This window comes from Gouania willdenowi, unplaced genomic scaffold (genome assembly GCF_900634775.1).
Source record: "Gouania willdenowi unplaced genomic scaffold, fGouWil2.1 scaffold_85_arrow_ctg1, whole genome shotgun sequence".
Lineage (NCBI taxonomy): Eukaryota > Metazoa > Chordata > Actinopteri > Blenniiformes > Gobiesocidae > Gouania > Gouania willdenowi.
In genome coordinates, this window is record NW_021145250.1 from 112,137 (window position 1) to 136,862 (window position 24,726).

At 39.0% G+C, this 24,726-nt stretch overlaps 1 protein-coding gene across 1 annotated transcript; it reads right to left on the reverse strand.

The window, feature by feature from the left end:
• Positions 1-117: 117 nt before the first annotated feature.
• On the reverse strand, positions 118-24,044 carry LOC114460929 (CCR4-NOT transcription complex subunit 3-like). Its single transcript, XM_028442811.1, has 19 exons — positions 23,901-24,044; positions 21,167-21,229; positions 17,616-17,683; positions 16,391-16,465; positions 15,939-16,028; positions 14,720-14,848; positions 13,967-14,062; positions 11,707-11,835; positions 10,907-10,997; positions 10,090-10,223; positions 8,610-8,666; positions 7,720-8,500; positions 7,537-7,642; positions 7,091-7,226; positions 6,164-6,254; positions 2,606-2,807; positions 2,381-2,513; positions 1,968-2,093; positions 118-1,747 (listed from the first exon to the last, which is right to left on the reverse strand). The coding sequence occupies exons 2-19, from the start codon at positions 21,189-21,191 to the stop codon at positions 1,649-1,651; spliced, it is 2,568 nt and encodes an 855-aa protein (XP_028298612.1). The 5' UTR covers positions 21,192-21,229; positions 23,901-24,044; the 3' UTR covers positions 118-1,648.
• Between the last annotated feature and the right edge of the window lie 682 nt (positions 24,045-24,726).

Below are 24,726 nucleotides of genomic sequence, written 5' to 3' on the forward strand. Positions count from 1 at the left end.
ACATGACTTTTTCAGATGAATCGTTCTTTAAATTTAGTCGTTGTAGAAAGTTTGAACTTTTTTAAATCTCATGATTAAATATTATTACAATCATCACAAACCACGCCAGGAGCATCATTATGTGAAAAGTAATCTTTTAATATTTTACAATCCTTTATTCATGGTTGTGTCTGTCATTATTCCCACACAGGGACAACAGGGCGGTTTCCCTCCTCCTGGTGTGTTTAAGAGTTCACAATCAGTTTAGTGTGAGACGCTCCTGAAGAAGTTCAAAAAGAAGCTCCTCGTCCACCTCGACCGGCTTCAAACACCAGCCTGAAATAATAAAACCAAGCATACGAAGACGCTCTCCAAACATTGGAGGATATTTGGAAATAAAATTAAAAAAGGGACGTTTAGTGAAACAAGACGCCGTCAGGTAAAAACGGAGCTAAAAGTCGTAATGTGATGTTTCCACAACGTGACCAAACACTTCCTGAGAAACATCTACCAGATATGGAGCCACAGAAGAAGAAGAAACAGGAGCATTTTGGTAAAAAAAAAACAAAGCACGAGGAGGGCAGAGTGTGTGTGTGTGTGTAGCTTTCACTGGTCGACTCGAGTCACACAAACAGATTCACTGATATGTTGGATGCTAACGGTTAGCACAACGCCACCTGCAGGATGTGACGCATCGCCGCAGTTTGAAAACCAAACTTTTTAATTAATTTATTCATAATTAACAATAAAAGTGAAGGAACAAATGTCATTAAGTGCTTTAAGAGAAACAAAAAACTACATTTAAACAGAACCAAGGCTGGATTCTGATGGAAACTAGATTAAATGTTTTAGTTTAGGTCAAAGTGGGGGCTGGTCCAGACTGGACATCCGTGTGTGTGTGTGTGGCGGAGTTTAACACCCAACTAAAGGGCGGGGCAACCGAGGCCAGATCCTAAAGTGGGAGGGGCCAAAAGGGAACACGAACGTGGGGGCGACTCAAATCTCAATGTGGACAAATGCTAAATCAGGAGGCGGGCCAAGAACAAATGGTATTGGAAGGGTTAGCTAAATGCTAATCCTGAGAAGGTAGGGGTCCAAGATCTGATTTTAACACGGGGGCTTGTCAGGGACTAATCACAAATGAAGGGGAGGGGCCAAACACAGAGGGAAGCTAAAGCTGTTTTTAATCTAAAGTGTGACGTTTTGATGATGAGTCAGAACAGAAACTGGGAGGAAGTGAAAGGGCGTGGCTTCCTCACAGACGACTACGCTGAAGGGGCGGGGCTAGTTCTGGCAGTAAACATTAAAACATAGATTAACATCAGCTAAACTTCACATGAACTCTGAGGAAGTGTGTTAGTTTATCTCCTCAGCGTTGGTTCATTAAAGCAGGAACGACCTTCAATCTGACCTTCATTATGAACTCCAAAGTGTTTGAGTGACTCGACGCGACCGCAGAGGAAAAGAAGATTTAAATCTAGACGTTTGACCTGGTTTTTTGTGGATGTTCAAACGTTGCTGGACCTTCACGTTAACGATTGTGTTCCCAATGAACCATCAACCAATCATCTTTGGTCGCAGGGCATCGCCGGTGAACGGGTTTAAAGCCAAAGTAAAGGAAACGATGAGATGAAGGACGGTGGAGGTTCTGATCCTGGACGTGAGTCCCTCACTGAAGGTCTCTGTCCTCCAGGTATCGATACTCGAACGTGAAACCCTCCTTCTTCCTTTGGCCCCATTTCTCATAGTCAAAGTAAATGTAGGTTCCCTGAATGCACAAAAACAAACAATTCAGAAAAATACTCAAAATAAAGCAAAAACCTACAGAAATACCAACAAAGTAACAAAACAATACAGAAAAACATACAAATTAACACAAAACTCCAGGAAAATAACAGAACACACATAATGTGCCTCTCAGTATCTGTGGTAGCAGTTGACCAATGGCTGCCCTACGCCGTGGCGGAGACAGAAGAAGCCACGCCCACCTGCTCAAACTCATCTGTGATGGTCTTGGGTTCTTCGTGTCTCTGGAACCACATCATGTACTTGGTGTGGAACCTCCACGACTGCTTCTTCAAAGCTTTAGCTGCCAGATACTGGGCCTTAGTACCCTGCAGGAAACAGGAAGTAGATGACAAACAGGAAGTAGATGGAAAAACAGTAATAAAATAACAATACAGTGCTGAAATTCTGCATTTTTAACTGTACACAATAAAAGCACAACATGTTTTTCTTTTTGGGGGCCATGGGAAGAATTCTTGGGACTCAGTATTGGTCCTGACCCCCATGTTGAGACTCCCTGCTCTAAACTGAGTAATAAAACGTTTCCTTCTGTGACGTTATGTTTTTTTGTGTGTAACGTGGTTAATAATAATAATTAAAGATGGCGGCGGCCGACCTCCAGGTAGTAGAAGATGAAGAAGAGCGTTTCCGTGGAGAGGCGCTGGTAGAAGTCCACGGTGTCAGAGTGAGGCGTGGGAACCTGGTGGTGGAAAGGCAGCGTGGGGCAGGGGTTCCTCATCAGGTACTGCCTGTGTGTGTGTGTGTGTGTGTGGGAGAGACAGGGTTAGCGTGGGAACACGTGAGGCGGCGTGGGGGGCGTGGCTAAAGGCGTGGTGGTCACCTGATCCTCTCGGAGTCAGCCGGGTGGGGCATGTGCGTCCAGGCCGTCTCCTCCATGGCCTGCTGGTACAGCTGCTCTTTGGACAGGGGGAGGGGCCCCAGAGGACACACCCCCAGGGACGGAGCGATGCTGACCTCAGACAGGGACTGCTGCGTCGAGGGGGGGGCCGAGGAGGGGGTGGAGGGGCTGCTGGGGAAGATCTCTGAACGAAGAAGAGACGAACAAACATCAGGAAATAAAACAGAAGTTACTGTTACCATGGCAACAGCCACAGCATAAGGAGAATACATTAGAAACAAATATGATTTAATAATAAGACAGTGTGTGTGTGGTTTATGAGCATATCTTTTAACATCACAAATGTGTGCGTTTGTTTTGTGTTTATCATTTCTGGTTTTTAGATGCGTGTGCGTCTTTGTTTTTTGTACGTCGTGTGTGAGTTTTTACTTGTGTACTTTTGTTGTTGTTGTTTGTGCGTCTCTTTTTTGTGTGTTCTTGTTAGTGTATTATTTCCTGCTGTGTTAATGTGTGTTGAATGTCTTTATTTACACGTGTGATCGTATCTGATTGACATGCTTTTGTGTATCTGTACGTGAGGTATTTTTAATTGTGTAGTAAATGTGCAGTTAGTGAGCGTAATTTCTAACTACTTACTTTATGTGCTTGTGTGTGCGTTTGTTTTGTGTTTATTGTTTCAGGTTCTCAGATGTGTGTGCGTCTGATTTCAGTGGTTGTTGTGTCTCGTGTGTGAGTTTTTACTCGTGTGTGTTTGCTGCATCTTTGTGTTCGTGTGTGTGTGTGTGTGTTCGGCTGCATTATTTCCTGTTGCGTTTCCATGTGTGTTGCGTGACTATTTACACGTGTGTGTGTGTGTGTGTGTATCTGATTGGCATGCTTTTATGTGTGTGTATGTAAACTTGTTTTAATTACCAGGGTTCTCTCTAACACTGTGGGGTGTAGGGACCCCCGTCATAATATTTTCTCCTACAGAGCGATGAGACCCTAACGCTCAGTTTTCAGCAGTGTGAGGTAATTTTTTTCTTATTTTAATCAGTATTATTGTAATAATTGTTGGACACAAAGGCACTTCCAGATGTGCACGGGTTGTTTAAACTAAATTTAATCTGAATAACTCAGAGACACACACATCAGCCTCACTGTATTTAATACAGGCGATCTGCTTGGATGCTCTTGTCTTTACCTGAGGACCCCTGCAGCCCTCGATGCTGCCCGTCCACCTTCCAATATAAACAGACCTTCAACCAGACGTAGCGCACATGTAGCTGCTCATCATGTTTTAACAGATGTGAACACCGTGTGGTTGAAACGTGTTCAGACTTAGAGACATCAGCTTCATTCTGGTTCAACATGTTGGGAACGTTTTCTCTCAATTCTACCAACGTCTTGTTCAGATCATAGATGTTTGTACAAAACCATCATATATTCACAAATATCTAAACGTACTCTATTTAAAAAAGGAAATCATGCGTCTCAGCTTTCCTTCACAACGTAACTGCTATTCACAAAGACGAACGCAAGATCGATCACCGTCATATACGACGTAAAATCATGTTTTTCAACCTCAAATAACTTATTTAAAACAAAGTTCACAGGAAAATTAGCATTATCTTTGAGGAGGCGGGGCTTATGACCTATACTACAGCCAGTCAGCAGGGGGAGCTCTAAAAATGAAAGCTTAACTTTACCAAGGAGATGGTCTTTTTTTACAGTCTATGATTCATCCTCAACCTGTGTGTGTGCGCGCCTTGAATCAGTTTTTACAATAAAATGTTATTTCTTGTCTCTAGAGTGTGTGAGTATTTATTAGTGGAGGACCTGTACACACACACACACACAGTGTGTACATACACACACACACACACACACTAAGCATGAGTAACTTTAACTACATTCACCAATTCAACAAATAACTTAACTTTAAAGTAAGGCTAGAACACGCATTAAAAACCCAACTTCAGCTTTACTTCACTAAATGTGATCCTCTAGTAGATTAGATGAGGACCACACCTTTCTACTGACACCTCGTTTGACCGGATCTGAGCATTTTTTGATTATATAATAATAACCATTGAATGGCAATGGTGGCCATCTTGAAAAATGCTGGTCAACGCTTTTTTCCAAAATAGTGGCCCTTAGATAATATCTGTGCTAAATGTCATGCTTTTATACTGGAGAAAAGGTTTTTTAACTATTCAGTTATACATTTTAAAATGTTCCACACTAATGGCGCTCACACCACACGATCCTCCTACGCTGTGAAAAACTCCTGGTGAGAACCCTGATTGTGTAGTAAATGTGTGTTTGTGAGTAATTTTGAACAACTTACTAACAAACAAACGCACACAGTCAAAACTATTTGTGTGCATTGTTTCAGGTTTGTAGATGTGTGTGCGTCTGATTTCTGTGGCTTTTGTGCATCTGTATGTAAGTTTGTTTTATTTGTGTAGTAAATAAAACCTGCTTTTGTGTGCCTGTATGATGGCTCGTGTGTTTAACTCATTCAGTACCAGCTGTTTGAGCATTTTTAAAAACCCACAGAATATTATGTACTATGACAATCTGAAAAATGAAAGATTAAAGTCTCTACTTTCAGCACAAATAAACAATTTCTTTCTGGCTTGTTTAGTTATTCTGTAATCAGCCGTTGAATAGAGCAAGTTTTACACAAATCACCAGTTTCAGAGCAAAAAGCTGAGAAATCAGACTTTTAAAAAAATCTGTCAGTGACTTTGACGCAATTTTCTTTTTGCTTTATTGAAAACTATAACATCTGAACATTGGTTTCCTTCTAAAAAAAAAACAATAACACTGAAACAAGGCTTTTGATGGTAAAATTATTATTTTACTATCTGTCTCACAGTTGATTTTTTTTGCTTACTGTATTTTGTATCTGCCCCTCCCCCATCAATCACACAGACAACTTCCTCCTCCTCCTCCCGACACACACAGAGATGACCCGTGTACCTCAGTTAGTTGATGGTTTTAGCTCATGATCACAACATAATCAATAATCCACTCAGGTCCACACATGTTCTGTGTTAGTATGTGGTGCTGTGAGCTGATGGATACGTCACAATATCACTTCATAGCGCCATAATCGCCCTCGTCCCTGCTTCTTCCTCCTTAGCTAATGGTAGCATCAGTGGCTAATCTATCATCTAAAGATGCACTGCTGCCATCTTCAGGGCACAGTTGGTTAGTACATCACACCAAGCTTAGATATTGATGAGGGACCTCCGCCAGGGTGTTTTCTAGAAATCTCTGTGATAAAACGTAAATGACGAATTATCTCGTCAATGGCACTGAGTGAGTTAACTCGTAGTTTATGTTTGTCCGTCTCTCTTTTGTGTGTGTCCATGTGTGTACGTTGTGTGTTCTCGTTTGTGCGTTATTTCCTGTTGTGTGACTGTATTTACACATTTGTGTGCGTTTTATCCACATGTGTTTTTGAAGCGTTGATGCTTTAGTGCAGAGTGTTTTGTAACCGTTAGCATTGCGTTACGTGGCAGAGTGTGTGTGTGTGTGTGTGTGTGTTACCCGTGGCGAGGTGTAGTGAGGACACGTCTCCATCGATCCCTGAGCTCAGCGCCGCTCGCTCTGCCATTGACTTCAGGCTGCTCAGCGGCTCCTGGAGGATCATGGGAAATCAATCAGAATTTATTGGTTTCAATCACACCATGTCGTTTTACGCGCGCACACACACACACACACCTGAATTTAAGTGTGTTTACTGACGATGGTTCTAATTAATCAATAGAATTGATCATCAGTTGATGTAAACTGATCTATTGTTTACTACGCTTTCATTTGGCTCCGCCTTCAAAACAACCTGATAGTTTCTCTCAAACATTGAGTCACGTTTCAAACAAATGTATCAAATTAAATGAAACCAATAGGAAATAATAGAAATATTAGTGTCATGTGACCAAAAGCAGAGTTAGTTTTGATTTTCATGTGATTATAAATGAGAGGAACTGGTAAAATGAATTCCATACAATAACTAATAGTGACACACATGCACTAATATATGGTATAAAATATCAGCTCATGAATAGCTGAGTCAGCAGCTATTGTAGCATATTTTAATGTGTAAATGTTACTGAAGCACATTCTAGTGTTGATCTATTCAATTTAATGTGTTTTTAAGGAACTTGTTTACATTATAAGTTTTTCTGTATATTTTATTTTCTTTAGAAACTGTAGGTGTTAAAATTCTACTAAACTTCTGTTTGTATTTCTGTTTTTAAGGTTTTGTTTTGTGTAATATTTAAAGGTTGTTCAGAGCTAAATAAACCATAGTTTTATTCTTTGTGTAATATCTACTGTACTACCGTCTACTGACAAACTCCTCTCTGAAAAAAAAGGCTGTGATTTTCATTTATTTTTAATCTATAAAAGTGTGCTAGGTCTGACTACATATTTATCCATGTGGTTGAGAATATAGTGTGTGTGTGTGTGTGTTACCTTGATGGCGTCAGACTGAGAGTAGGAGGACAGAGGTCCGTTCATCAGACTGCCACTCGTCCCTTTGACGTCACCGTACGACGGACAACTGGACGACAAACTGACCGACACCAGTAAACTGGGACCAGCGTCTTTCCTGGGAACAAACACCAGCATCAACACCAGGAACAGGTGAAATCACATGATCATCATGACTTATTAAAACAGGACTCCCCTTCCCACAATGCAACGCAACAAACTTTACCATCAATGTTAGATGTGCGTTTCAAATTTTACTTTTCTTTTACATTTTTATGAACATTCAGACACTTATTGTGAAAAACCGTCACTTCCTCATGCATGTGAAGCCAAAGCGAGTTCAACGTGCACGTGTATTCTCTTCACGTGCATGTTTCAATGTCAGTAACGCTCACAAAATAAAAGTCTGAATAAAAGTTCACACTTACAGCTGATTGGCTGTGGAGGACAACAGGGAGGGTTGGCTGCTCTGTGATTGGCTGGCACTGCTGAGGGCGGAGTCTGTGGTGCTGTCTGCTAACACTGCGCTATAACCTGGACCAAAAGAAAGTCAGAAGGTGTGTGAGTAGAGATAAGAGGTCAGAGGGTAAAGGGAGCGGGGCCTCTCTTACTTGTGCTGCCGTTCTGCTTCTGTTGGCTCGGTGCTCGGATGGCGTTGGACGGGTTTCCTCCGGGGGCGGACCCCGAGCCGCCGTCGTTGCTTCCAATGACTCCAATAGGAGCCAACCTCACGGCCGGGCTGGAGGAGGACGGCAATGACCCCGAGCCCAACCCCAGGATCCCTGAGCCCACGGCCCCCAGCAGGCCCCCGGACGACGACGTCGGCCCGCCGACGGCGACGCTCCCCACGCCCACCGAGCTGTTGGTGGGGGCGGACGAGGACAGCAGGCCCGAGGCCGTGGCCTGGGCGTACGGTGCCGGCGTGGAGCAGGACAGGAGGCCGGCCATGCTGCTCAGGGACGCTGGCATCCCCGATAGGCCGAGGCTAGATGAGATGGGACTGGTGGACACGCCCCCGCCTTTCCCCAGAGTCAGGCTGAAGCCCAGCCCGCTAGAGGTGGGTGTGGCCGGCTGGGGGCTGGACGTAGGCAGCAGCCCCGGGGTGAGGGGCAGGAGGTCGGGCGGCGAGGAGGAGGTAAACGTGGGGGGGGCGTGGCTGTTGATGACAGGGGCTGCTGCGCTGAGGTGCTTGGACTGCTGCTGTGGCAGCGTGGCGTTGCTGTAGCTGACCCCCAACGAGCTGGACAGGAACCCCGCCGAAGAGCTGTGAAGAGCGGAGCTGCCGGCAACGGTCACCATGGAAACCAGCGAGGATGACGACAAGCCAGTGACGGACGAATAGGACGACGAGGATGAGGAGAGCAACGACGCAGTGCCATTCTTCACCGGAGACTAAAAATAAATAGATCAAAGAGTCAGAAGCACATCAAAGGACAAGCTTTGATCTGATTGGTCGGTCAGAAAGCAAAGCTAACAGTTGTTACAGCGTGGGAACTCTGACCTGACTCACTTCACTGTCCGTGGAACGTCCTCGCTTTTTGTCGTCTTCAGAGTTTTCCTGAAAAACAAACTTTTGTAAACATGTTTTATTAGAAATGTTTAACGTTAGCTTCACCACGTGTGTCAAACTCAAGGTTTGGGGGCCAAATCTGGTCTTTTAAAGCTAATAATTTAGCCCCCAGAAGAAAGTAAAAAATGACAGAGAAAACATGACTCATTGTGTAAATCACAAACTAATTCAGTTGTACATTATCTCAGCGCCTCCAAATACATTCAATGAAACTGCACATTTTTCCTACGCCGACATCACATGATGGAGGTCATTTTTTACTTTAAGGAAAATTGCAGGATTTCAAAAAAATTGAGTACTTAAAACTATTTAAATTATTATTATATGAGAGGATCAGCAAAGTCTCCGTGTCAACACAGAGCAACGGACTGAAATATTTGAAAAACCCGCCTGTGTGCTTACAACGTCATACTCTCTGATTGGCTCATTTCGCTGTCAATCAAAATTGAATTAGCCTGAGACAGATCATCCAATCATCATCCATTATTCCAGCGTCCGGAACAGACAGATCCAGCCCACTGCTCCATAGACCTCCTGTGAAGCCCGGCGTCCGATGGGCGGGACTAAGTGCGTCATAACCGAGCATTTATCCAATGAGCGTCTAGTTTGACTGCAGTGGATCAACCCATAAATCGTCTCCCATTGAAGTCAATTGAAGCTGAACTTCACCACTGTTTATTAACACTGTGACGCTGCGGTAATGAATGAAGAACGTCACGCTGTCACTGTCAGTTTCCTGTTATAAGAAGCTGATTCTGAACTAAACATACATGTGTTCTGTCATATATTTAGTCAATGAAATGTACACACAACACTACATATTTGACCACTGATTTTAGGGGAAGCTGAGGTTCCCTTGTAGTCTTAAAGCATCCGCCACTGGTTCAAAGTGACCAAAAATGGTGGAAAAAAAAATAGTGAAATGGGATTTTAAAAACCACAGAAAATGGTTAAAAGTTGCAAATTAAAGTGGACAAAAACAGACAGTGGTAAAAAAAGCCTTAAAGTGTCAATAATTAGTTTAAACTGGCAAATAATGAGCATGACAATGGTGAATGTAGTTAAAATGGCAAAAAAAAAATCATGAAATCTGGTGAAAAGAGGTTAAAAGTGACAATAATGGGTCAATATATGTGACATGAGGTCGAAAAGTGGTAGAAAGGGTTTATAAGTGCTGAACATGTCTGGAAAAGACATTGAAATGTGATGTAATGGATTAAAATATGGTGAGTTTGGTGAAGTTGCAGAAAAAGAGTAAAAATAAGCAAAAATGGGTTCAAATTGTTCAAAAAATATGCATCTGGTGACCCCCTCCCAGTGTCTCATGACCCCAAATAAGTCCCTGATGCCCAGGTTGAGAACTCCTTCCTTTAGGAACCAATGTTAATGTTAATATTAATGATCTTCTTACTGTAGTGCAGGTGGCAGGTGATGGGGGGATGGGGGAGGACGAGGTGGTGGAGGTGGGAGTGCTGCTGGAATGCTGGAAGAGCTCGTCCTCTAAGTGGGAGTGTCCTGGGGGGGAGGTGGCCACCAGCGTCTGAGCTGCAACACGCACGCACGCACACACGCACACAAATATTTGCATCCTTTCAAAATAAAACAATTAACATTTCAACTCGGGTTTAAAAATTCCCAGAATTTTGAAGTTAAAAAACTTTCCATGGGAATTAACAGGACATTATCAAAACTGAAAGTTTGCTTTAACAGAGACGTTAAACAGTCTGTAAAATATATTTTAGCATACAAAAAAAATTAAATATGAGAAAAAATAATTTGAAAAAAAAAAAGAAAAATAAAATTTTAAATATTACATAATTTATATTTAAAATTCTAAATATATATTAGCATCAAGTCAAATATAAAAGTAATCCCAATAAATAATTCCCATGAAAAGTTAATATTTAAATAAATATTCTTATTCTCTAAATTCCAGAGCTAACATTCCTGTGGAATTTTTACTGGAAATGTTCCAGCGCTGCAACATGAGATCAGACAAAGTGATCCATCACTGCACATTTCATTTAAAATGCAAATATCTCGTTTTTTATGTCTATTATTAAAGCATCATGTTTAGTTTAACATGTGTTGATTGGGGATTAAATCATTATTAATTCATCTTAAAACACGACATTTGGACATATTCAAGTTGTGTGCTTCCTGTTATTGGGCTGGGAGTTAATTATGGATTAATAATTAATGATCAATGAGTGTTAGCATATACTCACAGATGTCCTCCAGGTCCAGGTCGTCGTACAGAAACTCATTCTCCTCAAAGTCTGGATCACGGGACGAGTCCAGGTAATATTCCACATCATCCTACACAGATTAGACAATTAGAGGTTATTCTACTGGTGACTAAACGTTTATTTACACAGGATAAAATTAACTCTACTGTTCTAAACCTGAGATTAAACTAAGCCTGCTCTCATTACTCTGATCAGTTTATCCCAAGAATAATTCATTCATTTCTAAAGCCTAGAAATCAAACAATGTGATCTGAGAGTCACATGATCAACTTTTCAAATAACGACCAGTTCGAGTTAGTTTAGATTCATTTTGTGTATTTTGTTGTACTTTTATATGTTTCTATTGTTGTGTTTATGAGTCATTTAGTCCATATTTGTTTTATGTTTTCCTTTTGTGTATTTTTCTCTCATTTTGTGTTATTTTTCTGCCCTTTAGTGTAATTTCTGCCTTTTTGTGTATTTTTCCATCCTTTTGTGTAATGTTTCTGTCCATTTGTGTGTTTACTTTGGGGTCCATCAGTGTCCCATGTCATCCTGTGTTTTTCTGTTATTGTGTTTCTGTCCTTTTGTGTAATTTCCTGTTTTGTGTTAATTTTTTTTTCATCCTGTTGTGTAATGTTTTGTTGTTTTGTGCGTTAACTTTAGGGTCCATCAGTGTCCCATCTCTGATGTGAATGTTGGGTCAAACCAACTCTACAGTTTGTTAAAGTCAAATGAAGGCGTTTCCCTCCTGACTGACAGACGGACTGACTGAGGATGATGGTCTGTCTGTGACCAACCTTGATCTTCCTGATGGCGTCCACCTGCACTGAGTCATTGTCCAACATCCTCAGGATGGTCTCCAGCATCTTAATGTGGTAGCGATGCTTCTCGATGAACTTCTTCAGCTCCTCGATGCGATCCTGCTTCTGTGCGTGAGGAACAAACGAGTCCAAACGCCGTCAGAACACTTTGGCCTTAACGTTGAAAACGCTGCTGCTGGTGTCAATGAGCTGCTAAACAAACTCATTAATATTCATGGGAAACAAAACTGCACTTTGAGAGAACAGCCAGACTCGTTTAAAGTTTCAGGAACTGAATGTGTGTGCGTGATGTGTGCACTTTGTAGCTTAATGCACAGCTCGGGACGTGAATATTTCATTGTCTAACAGTTAATGCAGCACATGTGTCTCTTATAGAGGGACCTTATGGACACACACACACGCACGCACGCACGCACGCGGACGGACACACACGGACAGACACACACGCGGACGGACACACTCAAAATGACTCAGAAAAACCTACAAAATTACAGAAAAATACCATAAAAGAACAACAACAACAAACACAAGATCACGACAAATGAATGAATGAAAAACATACAAAAACGACTGCAAAACACACAATTACAACAAAATACACAAAAACAAAACACCAAAAACAGAATAAATTAAATTATATCAACAACACAGAAAATAACAAAAAATACACACTATAAAGGAAAATAAACTGACTAATAAAAGGAACCAACGACACACAAAATGACACATTAAAGGGTCAGTGTTGGTCACACATCAGGTAAAGATAAATAATAACTATAGATATAAATCTATTCAGGAGGCACTAAATACTGTTTCATTCACTTATTTACAATATGAGATTCTTTAAAATGTATTACTCATTTATTCTATTATTATGATCTATAGATGTTTTTAAATAGAATACTGATCAGAATGTGGTAGTCGGACATAAGGGGGGGGCTAGGATTCTAAAGTAAGAGAAAAGGGAACTAGAACCTAAAGCTTTGAGAACCACTGACTTAGAGAAACTCACTGACATTTTACAACTAAATACGACTAATTTAAATTGACTAAAATGTGAAACGCAACAACACAACTTCATATCAAACATTTGTTTTGGGGGGGGTGGGGGCAGGGCTCACAGCAACTGCTGTTGCAGTTCGACTGGTGTTCATGTTATGTTGTGACTAAATATAGAACAGATGCTGTAAAACATGTAAATAAAGTCACATCTGTTAAAGCTGTTTGTTCATATGAATATAAACAGTGAGTGACAGCATTAAAGGGATCCTCCACTGTTTTATTAATGTCCTCATTAGTAGATCTATGCCTGACAGAATGCGTTATTTTGCACCATATTTGTTTTATTAACTTAAAAAAGTGGGACTAGTTTACCCTGTGCTCTGCCATGTTGGAATGACATCATGATGACGTAAAACTCTCCTTTAGTCCATTGAGTTCTATATGAGGTGAATCATTCAGGATCATTGAGCAGCTTTTAGTCCAAATAACAACGTGTGCCCTTGTTGTGTTGCTCTAAAAAACAGTAACAGTTAAAAAGTCGATGTAAACCTCTTGTTTACCAAAATTTGATCAAATCTGTGTCCTGAAAAAAATCTGTGTGTGCAGTTAGTTTTATCTCTGCTGTTTCATAGACAGCATGAAGAAGAGCTCCATGTATGTAACCAGGCAACCAGGATCAGACTCTGAGCAGCAGTAGGACACCCCTGGATTAAGAGTGGGTCTGGGTTAAGAGTGGGTCTGGGTTAAGAGTGGGTCTGGATTAAGAGTGGGTCTGGGTTAAGAGTGGGTCTGGGTTAAGAGTGGGCCGGGGTTAAGAGTGGGTCTGGGTTAAGAGTGGGTCTGGGTTAAGAGTGGGCCTGGGTTAAGAGTGGGTCTGGGTTAAGAGTGGGCCTGGGTTAAGAGTGGGCCTGGATTAAGAGTGGGCCTGGGTTAAGAGTGGGCCTGGGTTAAGAGTGGGCCTGGGTTAAGAGTGGGCCTGGGTTAAGAGTGGGTCTGGGTTAAGAGTGGGCCTGGATTGGGACGCTCTCAGTAATCCAGATTCTAACGACATTTAATGTTGTTCTGAGATGTAAAACAAGTGTCAAAAAACTAAATAAACCTTAAAAATACATATATTGATATTGTAAGGTTCTATATCACCAAAATAGAAACCTCGTTAAATCGCCCAGCCCTAATGGAGACCATGTGACCAGGCTCTCCAGGTGGAAGGACCGAGGGGTTAAATCCCACCCACCTCTTTGTCTCCTTTCTTCTTCTTGGTTTGGACCAAACGAGACTCCACTTCACTCTCAAACTGGTCCACCTGCATGTTCAGGGTGTCGATCGTGTTCTGGAAGAAGAAGAAGAAGAGGAGGAGGAGTTACATTTCCTGTTTGATTTCACCTCCACCACTAAGCGTTAACCCTTTCATTCTCACTCATCAGTGTTTAATTAACATGTGACCTGTAAAAAGTTCATCAGTAGAGTTTAGTGCACACACTCCTCTCTGCTCTGCAGCCTCTCTCTCTCTCTCTCTCTCTCTCTCTCTCTCTCACACACACACACACACCTGAAGCTCATCATCAGACCTCACAGGTGACCGATAACGAGCCGGTCATGTGACCAACACCAGGGTTGCTCTGTACTGGTTAGTGTTCAGGTTAAACTGGTGATCGTGTTATCTTGTGACTGGTATTGTTGAGATTTTTAGTTATTTAAAGAAAAAATATATAAGAAAATGTTTTTAAAACATTTCATTTATTAGGTTTTTTTTTTTAACTAAAAATGTGTTTTTCTCTCTTTGTGTATTTTCTTTGTCCTGTTGTGTAATTTTTCAGTCCTTTTGTTTTTTTAATCAATAAACAATCTTCCTAAACATTGTTTTATGTCATCTAGAATGTAACGGTACATAAATGCACAGATAATGTCAATAACTTCTCCTGTATAAATACAAATTCTCCTCGTAAAACATAAAACTACAGTAAAAAAAGTTTATTTTGAAAGTCACCGTCAGCCACGCTCCGACCTCCTCCTTTTCCCTCTGGGCTGGGTCCACCTTCTGAGCCAGACCTAGTCCTTCTTTGGAGTACGCCTTGGTCTTGGTTTCTCTCTCCACGATCTTAAATCGTTCCATTTGCTGCGAGCGGGAAGCACAAGAAATGTTTTATTCAAATAAAAAAAAGATTACGATTTTCTACCCAAAACGTTCCCACGCTTTGGATTCATTCTGGTGTCGTTTTTCATTTTCTCACACAAAGCAAATCTAGATTATTGTAATGAACTGAAAAGTGTGTCTCAAACTGTGTTAAACTAGTCAATACTCACTGAGACTGGTGTCCATTTTAAATACAAACCCACTCTCATTCAGAGAGAGTCACCAGATAATCTGATTACTAGTGGGTTTAAAACATCTCACACACATTTTACTGAGATCAGCACAACAACATGTTCTATGAATCTGTGATAACCACATTTATTTATTCATCTGAATAATATCCACTGTTATCCAGGAACGTTTATTATTATTATTATTATTATTATTATTATTATTATTATTATAGTCATCTTAAAGATATAAATCCTGGTTTTAATCACTAATAAAATGGTTCAAAGTGACCAAAAATGGTGGAAAAGGAGGTGAAATGGGATTTTAAAAACTACAGATATTGGTTAAAAGTTGTAAATTAGAGTGGATAAAAACAGACAGAAAAAGTAATAAAAATGGTTCAAAGTGTCAATATTGGAACAATTAGTTTAAACTGGTAAATAATGGACATGATAAATGGTGAATGTGGTTAAATTGGTAAAAAATAAGCATGAAATATGGTGAAAAGGAATTTTTAAAAACAAAGAAATTGGTTAAAAGTTGCAAATTGCGAGTAATGGAAGTAAAAAATGTAGGGAAAATTAGTTTAAACTAGCAAAATATGGGCATTAAAAATCATGAATATGGTTAAATGTGTAGAAAAGTCATTAAAATGTGATGTAGAAGTGTCAGAAATGTGAGAAATGTAGCAAAAATACATTAAAAGGAGCAAAAATATGACAAGAAAAAATGATGAAAATAGGTTAAAATATGGTGAGTTTGGTGGAGTTGAAGAAAAATGGTAAAAATAAACAAAAATGGGCTGAAAATATTCAGAAAATGTTCTTGGTTTCTTGACAGAATCTGATGAGCCCAAGGTTGAGAACCCCTCGTTTCTACTCAGACAAAGTTTTCTACTCACCGTTTCTATGAGTTTACGGTTTTCCACCAGCTGCCTTTTGTCTTTGATCTCGTTGGACGCCACCCACGTCTTGATCTGGTCTCGAAGACGCTGAGAGAAGAGGAACAGAAGGAGAGTGAGGAAGAGGAGGAGGTGGAAGTCAACTTATTCATGGACCAAAGCTTGATTTTTGATCCTAATGACAACAGTGGTTTGCGTTTCTAGCTGAGAGTGAAGATATTTAATACGCTAACACACGACAACAGAAACTCAACTCTGCACTAATAAACATGTTTCAATCTGTTCATAAGATCATTTTTAGTTATTAAAAATAAAACACAATAATGCCACACATCCAACCTGTTGATCTAATCTGATCTAGATTATTACTCTCTAATCTGTGTGAGGTTGGTCACCAGGTAACACGGTAACCAGATGAACCACAACACGTGGAGCTTGATTTCATTTCCCACCTGTAGCTTTTTAATCTCCTTTTTGAGGTCGGCTTCATATTTCTCCTTCTGGTTAGCGTTAGCCGCGTTGTGGAGCTGCACAGAGGAAACGTGTTATTAGAGATTTACATTTCTCACTACGTCTCAGAGTCAATTACTGTAAAAACTCAACGACTGAACAAAACAAGACAAGACAAGTCCCACAGTGGGAACATCTGGCAACAGCAGCAAGAAAGAAAGAAAATAACAATCACACATTTAGAATAAGTAAATCAAATATGAATAAAAACATAACATAATAAGTAAAAAATAGAATCATTTAATAATACATAATCAGGATGGGTTTTAGTTTCATTTATTTTATTCATTTATAAAATATCGATGTTAAAATCTGTGTCATTTATTGGTGAAAAATAAATTGGTGAATTTTTCCTCATCTCTACTGTTGCTGATTATTGTTCTCTGTTTCAGAGGTTCTCAACCTTGGGGTCAAGACCCCATTTAGAGTCGTGAGACACGGGGAGGGCGTCGCCAGACGCCTTCAAGAAACTAATATTTTTGCTTATTTCTATCATTTTTCTACAACTCCACCAAACTCACCATATTTTAACATATTTTCATCACTTTTTCTTGCCATATTTTTGCTCTTTTAATGTATTTTTGCTACATTTCTCCCATTTCTGACACTTTTACATCATATTTCAATGACTTTTCTCCATTTATTTCCACTTTCCAGACATGTTGAGCACTTTTACACCTAATGTCACATATGTTGACCTATTATTGTCACTTTTAACCTCTTTTCATCATATCTCATGATTATTTTTATCAATTTAACCACATTCACCATTTGTCATGTCCATTATTTACCAGTTTAAACTAATTGTTCCAATATTAACCATTTTTACTGTCTGTCTTTATTCACTATAATTTGCAACTTTTAACTATTATCTGTCATTTTTAAAATCCCATTTCACCACATTTTCCACTATTTTTAGTCACTTTGAACCATTTTATTAGTGATTAAAACAAGGATTTCCATCTTTAAGATGACTATAATAATAATAAACTTTGTGGATATTATTCAGATCAGTAAATAAATGAGAACCACTGCTCTATGTGACTAATGATATCACTTGATCAAGACTTTGTAACATTCCAAACTGCAGAATAAGTCATTCCTGCTGATATTGTATGGTATTATATTATAATGATTATTATGTTCTCCTAACGCTGCGTTCGTTACCTTTTGCCAAATGTCTTCGAACTGTTCCACTCCCTCTGCTACTTTTTTCAAACATCGATCTATTTCACCTGCAGGAAGAGAAAGACAGGGTTAGGATCACATGATGGCCTCTTTAGTTCAGCACAGCATTCATTATTAACCCTGGTGCTCTTTAAACATGCATGTGATCACAGCTTGGTGCTCATTAAAGCCTTTATTTATATTTCATGCTCAGAGTGGCCGCGCTGTGCAAAACGCTCGCTTTAATATCACACGCACACATGACCCTAAAGTAGGGCTGCACAATTAATCAAATTTTAATTTTAGTTGCCATGAATAAATTAACCTGATCGTGGGCAATATTTACATTTAAAATGTGTGCCCTGCTGCATATCTATTCAGACACTTTCTCAACCATGACTCAGCACCAGCTTTAAGTCATTTGGTAGATTGATGAGAGATGTTTCCAATGGTGAAAGTACTCTGTAATCAGTTATTTATTCATTTAACCCTTGGTACATTTTACATTCTTAGTTTAATTTCTTTTTTTTGGTACACTGTTTTATTTAAAGCTTGATTTTACACTTTAAACTGTTCATATATTGTTTGGTTTTTTTTAATAGCGCTAAATAAATACACATTTTTCCCTAACATGAGAAATAATTATTGCAATTATTACGATATTGATCAAAATAATTGTGAGGATCTTTTTGCCTATAATCGTGCAGCGCTACCCTAAAGATGTTTTTTAAAATGACTTTTCGATCATGCTTGTTACACTGAATTAAAAATAGGGCTGGGCAATATGGACCAAATATTAATATCTATTTTCTCTCCAAATGGCAAAATCCGATCTAAATCTTAATATTTTTAACTCAGTTTTACCAGAAAAACAATTGTGGTTAAATTTGCTGATGAGAATGAAAACAAACACATTTATTAACAAACATGAGTCACTTTAGTCTGTTTCTCCTCTGAGGGACAGCACGTGTGAGTGACTTCTGTAGTGTGGCTTGTTTAGATGAAGGTCTGACTCAGTGATCATATAACTGAGCTTTACATGTTCTGAGAAGTAGAGAAAGACACCACTTCTAAAACGAGTATTTTAATACTACATGAGATATAAAATAAATATAAATATAAATATAGGCGATATTGTAATTTTCTATAACCCCAAAATATACAGTGCTTTGTGAAAGTTTTCGGCCCCCTTGAACTTTTCGACCTTTTGCCACATTTCAGGCTTCAAACATTAAGATTTAAAACTGTAATTTTTTGTGAAGAATCAACAACAAGTGGGACACAATCATGAAGTGAAACGAAATTTATTGGACATTTCAAACGTTTTTAACAAATAAAGAACTGAAAAATTGGGCGTGCAAAATTATTCAACCCCCTCAAGTTAATACTTTGTAGCTCCACCTTTTGCTGTGATAACTGCTGTAAGTCACTTGGGGTTTGTTTCTATCAGTTTTGCACATTGAGAGACTGGAATATTTGCCCATTCCTCCTGGAAAAACAGCTGAGCTCAGTGACGTTTTGCTTTATGTTTTGGATCATTGTCCCAGTCTCAGGTCTTTTTCAGACTCCATCAGGTTTTCTTCCAGAATGGTCCTGTATTTGGCTCCATCCATCTTCCCATCGATTTTAACCATCTTCCCTGTCCCTGCTGAAGAAAAGCAGCCCAAATCATGATGCTGCCACCACCATGTTTGACAGTGGGGATGGTGTGTTCAGGGTGATGAGTTGCATTGTTGCCAAAACGTTCTATTTTGGTTTTGTCCGACAAGAGCACCTTCTTCCACATGTTTGGTGTGTCTCCAGGTGGCTTGTGGCAAACTTTAAATGACACTTTTCATGGATATCTTTAAGAAATGGCTTTCTTCTTGCCACTCTAACATAAAGGCCAGAGTTGTGCAGTATAGACTGATTGTTGTCCTGTGGACAGAGTCTCCACCTCAGCTGTACATTTCTGCAGTTCATCCAGAGATCATGGGCCTCTTGGCAGCATCTCTGATCAGTTTTCTCCTTGTATGAGCTGAAAGTTTAGAGGGTCTTTGTAGATTTGCAGTGGTCTGATACTCCTTCCATTTCAATATTATCACTTGCACAGTGCTCCTTGGGATGTTTAAAGCTTGGGAAATCTTTTTGTATCCACATCCGGCTTTAAACTTCTCCACAACAGTATCTCAGACCTGCCTGGTGTGTTCCTTGGTCTTCATGATGCTCTCTGCGCTTTAAACTGACCTCTGAGACGATCACAGAGCAGGTGCATCTATACAGAGACTTGATTACACACAGGAGGATTCTATTTATCATCATTAGTCATTTAGGTCAACATTGGCTCATTCAGAGATCTTCACTGAACTTTTGGAGAGAGTTTGCTGCACTGAAAGTAAAGGGGCTGAAAAATTTTGCACACCCAATTTTTCAGTTTTTTATTTGTTAAAAATGTTTGAAATATCCAATAAATTTCGTTTCACTTCATGATTGTGTCCCACTTGTTGTTGATTCTTCACAAACAATTACAGTTTTATATCTTTATGTTTGAAGTTTGAAAACTTTCGCGAGGCACTGTAAATCTTAATATATCTTGACTCTCCATATATACAAATACAGATTAGTGACATGTTTACCTGCATTTTATTTTTATTATTATTATTATTATTATTATTGTTGACTAGATTTCTATTTGACAAAGTAAAAGTATAAAATACAGTTGTTTAAGATTGTGTGTTGTTTTAATTTGAAAAAGAATAATTAAAACATCTTACACAATGTATTTTTAATCAGTAACTTTTATCTTAATCGATTAAAGACATTTCAGGTGACCCCACATGAGGTCCCAACCCCAAGGTTGAGAAACACTGTACTAGAGTGGCATTAGCCACAGTGCTAACCCTCAGCTACCTGTTTAACAGGAGAAATACCACGGAAACGTGTGTTTATACTAAACACACCTTGTGAACGTGTCACCAGATAAACCGATCACCAGATCAGCCAAAACACCACCAGATAAACATCAGATAAACCTGTCTTTGATCCACAGCCTTTACACATTTAAATGAAATCAGAATAATGTGAACCAACACTTCAGATGAAACTGCCTTCATTTAGAGTCACAGATAACATGATCATGAGATGATCCGTAACATGTGTAAAAGTGTGATATTATCCCAAAACTAACATTTGACTTTAACTAACGTGAAAGAAGAAGGAGTCGGATTTATTTCCTGTTCATTAACGAGTTTTCTGGAAAGTTGTGATGCCGTACGCCTGGAACAGATTAGGTTCTAACAGGAAAAGACTCGTTAAAGAGGAAATGCTTCCACAACTTCCTGCTCACAGGGAAAGGTTGAACATTTACTGATGCTAAACATAAAGATTTTACTGTGAACTGCAGTGAGAGAAAAAGGTTCTTCCCACGCTCTCAGGTGGACGGTTTATCTTCACGTGAGGGAAAAGGAAACGTGTTCTCAGTGTGGAGCTCTGAACGTGTCAGTGTTTAAAAAGGAAAAAACAAACCAACCTGGTGTTAAAGTTCTAAGAAGGTCATGATGTCACTCACTCACCTTGAAGTTTCCTTTTATCGGCCATGACTGAGGACTAGGATGATGTCTTCATGCCTTCTTTTACTGAGAACACACACAACGTTCTTCATTACTCACACATCTGGAACATGTGGTCGTTACACAGAGCAGAAACATAGAGAAACTACGATAGATGTGTTCACAAAGCAAATACGTATTTAGCAAATGAAAATTTAAAAAAATTGGCAAAAATGACAACCTGCATCTGGATTTGTTGATAAGTTATATAATGCATAAAAAACAGAAGACTGACCTTGACCTTAATAATGACCTTGAGCAAAGGCCTAGGTCACACATTGAAAGGAAATGTCGTTCAATGGTACCAGTCTGAGCTCTGGATCTCAATTTGTGGCCAAGTTTTAGGGATTTTTTTTGTGACGTGATGAACTTTGACCTCTACTGATCTTTTTACTGATGGTCGTACAGCTTTGGTCTGATTAATCAAATACTCCACTTTAGATGAACTTTTCATAAATGCAATCATTGAACTTGTACAATAAATATTCATAGAGATATGGAATTTTGGCTCCAAAAAAGGTCGACTGCACATCCTTTACATTGTCCCTATATGATGACATGCATGTCATTAGTGCTGCATTAATAATAATAATAATAATAATAATAATAATAATTTGTCGTGGAGGAGTTCCCTGACAAAGGAGTTGTGGAAAAAAAATAATAAGAACTCCTACAATTACAATGTATTTGGGAATTTTCAAATACAATTAGACAAAAAGGAAAGATAGAGATAATAAAACAGATAAATACTTGATTTACTGGAGTCTGTGTGTGTTTATGTTAGGCGTGTACCAATACAACTTTTTTTTAAACTTCCGATACGATACCAATATTGCAGCCTTGGTTATCAGCCGATATCGATACGATACGATCATGAATCATCCATACTTTATGACTTATTTTGTAGTGTGGAATGTTAGAAAAGGTTTGATCATGTGATGTTACTCAAACAGAGAACATTAGTCAGCAATTAAAGTTCACTTCAGTTATTTTTACAGTCAGTATATGGTGGGAACAACTGAAGGCGGGGCCAAAAAACAACAACAAACTTATCAGAACGCTTATATCGGAGATTTGAGATGTAGTCCGATAAAATTGGATATTTGTTTTCTGGCTGATATCGGACCAATATTCGATATCAATACTGGATCAGGACACCTCTAGTGTGTGTCTCTGATTCTCTATTCACCTCCTTTGTGTACAACTGCAACTCCATCCATCTGAGCACGTCAACACGCTTGTCACGTAACTCCTCCCACATTCTGCTGTTGCCGCCCCACATTACTTAGCTAACGTTAGTGCTCAGGTGGTAGAGGGCTCCACCACAAACATTACGGGGAGGGATTCAAACAGTTTTTGTTTGTTTGTTTGTTTTCTGTAATCTTACTGATTTTATTTTTCCGAGCAAAAAAAACCCAAAAACGACAAAAATGTTATTTTTGTGTTCTGCCATTATTATTAAATGTTTATAAGGCTCAACATATGAAAAATGATTACTTGCAGCATTATGTAAACAAAATAAAATCAGAATTATTATAAAATTGTGCAAATCTGACCAAAAATGTTTTAACTCTGGGCCAGGAAAGATGTTTATTCAGCAAAAATAGATAGTTTTTTATAAAATACTTTGACATTTTGAAAAAAACACAATAGTGATTTGGACGTTGCACTTAATATGAGGAAATGATAAAAGGACTTTATGGATGTATTAAACTTCCTATGTCACAGTTTTTTCAAACACGTCCACCTTCACACGCGTGAGTTTAAAGTGTTGTTTTGTTTATCTTTTTAATGAATCTGCAGCTTCTACATCACATCTCATCTGTTTCAGCTCAACGGTCTTTGTCTGCAGGGTGTAAGAAAAAATTACTACTCAGCGATTATATCGCAATATTTCACCGCATGTGAATCGCATCGATCCAAAAAATTTCAAAATGTATTTTTTTTAATCAGGTTTTTTAACAAACAAAAAAACATTGTCAACTACCTCACTCTTCAATGCATATTTTCATAACACATACTAGATATTTTTATAGGCGTATGTGGTTACTTAAAAAATAATAATAATAATAACTTAATAGAATCAGAATCTGTTGTATATGCAAAAGTATTCCTTTTAATTAAATTATTGATATTGCGATATATAACAATGTACATAATATTGTTTAGTATGGAAATATATGGTATCGTGACACCAAAAAGTTAATCGTATCGTATCGTCAAATGAATGACAACGTACAGCACTACTTTGTACAGAGGGTTGAGGATCTAGAACGTTTTGTATAAACCGCAATTACTAACTGTATTTTCATGTTGGTTCATCACCAGTAGAAGATGATGATCAACATCTGTCCAGCTGTGGTTGACTTTTCCAGGACAGCTGCTCACATCTGGACTACAGACCGTTCAGAGGCCGAGCACACCGCCACAGCTCCGCCGGTCCTCTGTCCGGAATGTTTACAAACAAAGCGGACACGGTTGGAGCTACTTTCCGCCTCTGTGAGGACCGACACGGAGGAACGGCTGTCCCGGGCCTCGAACCCCCACCCTGACGTGCAGGAAGGAGACGCTATGTGTAGTTTTTTTAAGCTTTCACCGGCTGAGTTTTTTTGGTTTGAAGCGAGGAAACAGTAAGAGAGAGAGAGACAGGGAGGAAAAACCTCATAAACCATCACTTCCGCCTCTGCAAACCACTCACCTGATCCCTCCGGATTTAGATCGCGTTCCGCTTACGGTAATTTTGACGTGTCTATTTTAAAAATAGGTTTAAATCTTTTAAAAATGTCAGTTGTTCTCTTTAAACAATCACTTCGCACATCCAAGATGGCCGCCAGGAACACCTCCTCCTCCGATGGACCGTCCGAGCGAAGCCCCGCCTATGTACGTGCTGATTGGTCCACTGAAGCCGCTCCCGCGCTCCTATTGGACAGACGAATACGTCAATCAGGACAGACCGTCGCTATTACTTCCAGCGTAAATCCAGCTGTGATTGGACATCTTGTAAAAGGTCAAAGGGTAAAGTTAGTTTACCCACCGCAGTGCACCCTGGGAAATGGAGGTTTTGTCAAGTAAAATTTAAATTTACAAAATTAACATCACTTATTTTTATTAAACGTTCCTACTATGTTGTTTTTTCGTTTTCTACTTTTTGTATGTATTTATTTATATATATTCATAAATAAACATGTTTTTTTCTTGTTTATGATTATTTTTAATAAATATTTATCTGACACCATTTCTGAATTCTGATCTTTTCTAAAACATTAACCATTAAATCTGTTATTTGTGTCACACGAGAAAAAAAGAAACAAAAACAAGAAAGAAATCCAAAAAATGTGTTCTGCATAACAGCTCACGGCCACTGGAGGGCGCTGCGAGCTGTGAAACTAGTTTTAAAATGAATAAAGTATATATTACTGAAAATATTTTTCTAAATAAATTATACATAAAACATAAACTAAAATTATTATTTCAAGCATATTTATTACGATTACTTTTTGTGAAATTAGATTACAAAACTAAAC